Source organism: Telopea speciosissima, chromosome 7, assembly GCF_018873765.1.
Source record: "Telopea speciosissima isolate NSW1024214 ecotype Mountain lineage chromosome 7, Tspe_v1, whole genome shotgun sequence".
Classification (NCBI taxonomy): Eukaryota; Viridiplantae; Streptophyta; class Magnoliopsida; order Proteales; family Proteaceae; genus Telopea; species Telopea speciosissima.
The window spans coordinates 63,779,000-63,780,598 of NC_057922.1; the positions used below are offsets into that span (position 1 = coordinate 63,779,000).

Here is a 1,599-nt window from a genome sequence, read left to right on the forward strand (position 1 = left end):
ATATTGAACCCAAGTAGGGTATTTGTGACAATGAACAATAGGTGTATGAGTTAATTATGAAATATGATTCAAAAGTCCAATCATATGGTCACATCACCAGGAGAGAATAACCTACATGTGAAGAAAATCTTCGTTATTTTTAGAGTAAATTACTCTGACCTCCCATGACCTTTATGACAATTCAGCGAACTCCCCTGTGTTTCTGACAATTACTGAAACCTCCCCTACTTTTCAAACTTGGTTTCACTTAGCCAAAGTCCGTTAGTATTTTAAGGTTAGTTAATGGCTAAATTTGAAAAATGATTTTTTATTGACCCTAGGAAAATACTTGGATTTAGGAAGTTACCCTTTTGTCCTTAATGAATTGCTAATTGAATCCCAATCCCATCGTCATCTTCTACCTCCCAAAACTCTCAACTCAGTCCTAACCTGCAAATCTAAGTTGACAAAACTTTTTCGGCTTCAAATTAGCATTGGATGCTATCTCAGACAGGTATCCATTGATCAATTTCCCGACCAACATCATCGAATTTATCCCTAGCGTTCTTCCACCTACTTCTCCATCCTCATCGTCGATCCCAATAACCAACCTCTCTTCCAATGTCTCCAAGAAATACTCCAATATCCTCTCCACGCAGCCTATGTCGTACAACATTTCCATCAAATACGAATAACTTGGGATCAAAAGATCGTCAAGTGTTGCCTTTTCCAGCTTCGATGCTATCTTCCTCTCCAACATAGCTCTACAAGCTTTTGACGCGTTTAGTATGTTCGCCATCCTCAACAATCCAAACAGAAACCTTGTCGTGAATGAAGAACCAAAACTAAAGCTTGAGCTCTTCTCCAGTGGCAGGTTCGCAACAATAGTCTCCACCAACTCTCTCTGCTCCGCCTCCGAAGCTATAGACGTCGTGGATGATTTCCTGTTGGAACGAGAAAGGCCTAGAATTGATTTCTTGGCGTAAGATATTAGTGAGCTCTCGATGATTCCCAGGCTTAGATCTTGATCCTTCATGGCAAAAATCAGTCGCTTGTAGATCGATAAGCTAAGAACACCTAGATCTTCAAAACATGGGTCAACACTGGTGTTTTTGGTTTGGTTCTTCCTACGCTTTCCAATATCGATCCCATTCCAAAGGATCTGATTGGAAGCCTTGGTTGTGGCTATCCCTTCGTTCATCGGCCAACCAAACAATGAGGGATATGTAGAGGAAGCTCTCAACGCGATTGAGTCAATGCACCTCTCCGGAATGTTGAGGGTTTCTGCGAGAGGCATGAGTGCTTCACAAGATTTCAGGGTCTTGATGGATTCTTTGATGTATTGTTATGAGCATATGTTGACGATGAATATTCGAGAACCCTCTCCGAATATCCAACGATCACAACTTCGATCTGAGTCTTCCACAACCTTCTACCTATCCTAGTTGCTCTTCTTTGTGGGAGGAAGAGATGAATACTTAGTATAGGCTGTAGGGACCCATATGTAATATTGTCCAAACCCTAATTTACTTCCATAATGAATAGGATTGGTCTATCTCTATGAGTGACAGATCGAACCGATTCATGTATGCAGACTTCCACCAAACTACTAACTCTATA

General features: G+C 41.0%; 1 protein-coding gene across 1 annotated transcript; it reads right to left on the reverse strand.

The window, feature by feature from the left end:
• Positions 1 to 424: 424 nt before the first annotated feature.
• Positions 425 to 1,318, reverse strand: LOC122668775 (BTB/POZ domain-containing protein At5g66560-like; the record flags this gene model as incomplete). The annotated part of the gene is made up of 1 exon (XM_043865309.1): positions 425 to 1,318. A coding segment is annotated over one exon (894 nt), but the record flags the coding sequence as incomplete, so codon positions are not given.
• Between the last annotated feature and the right edge of the window lie 281 nt (positions 1,319 to 1,599).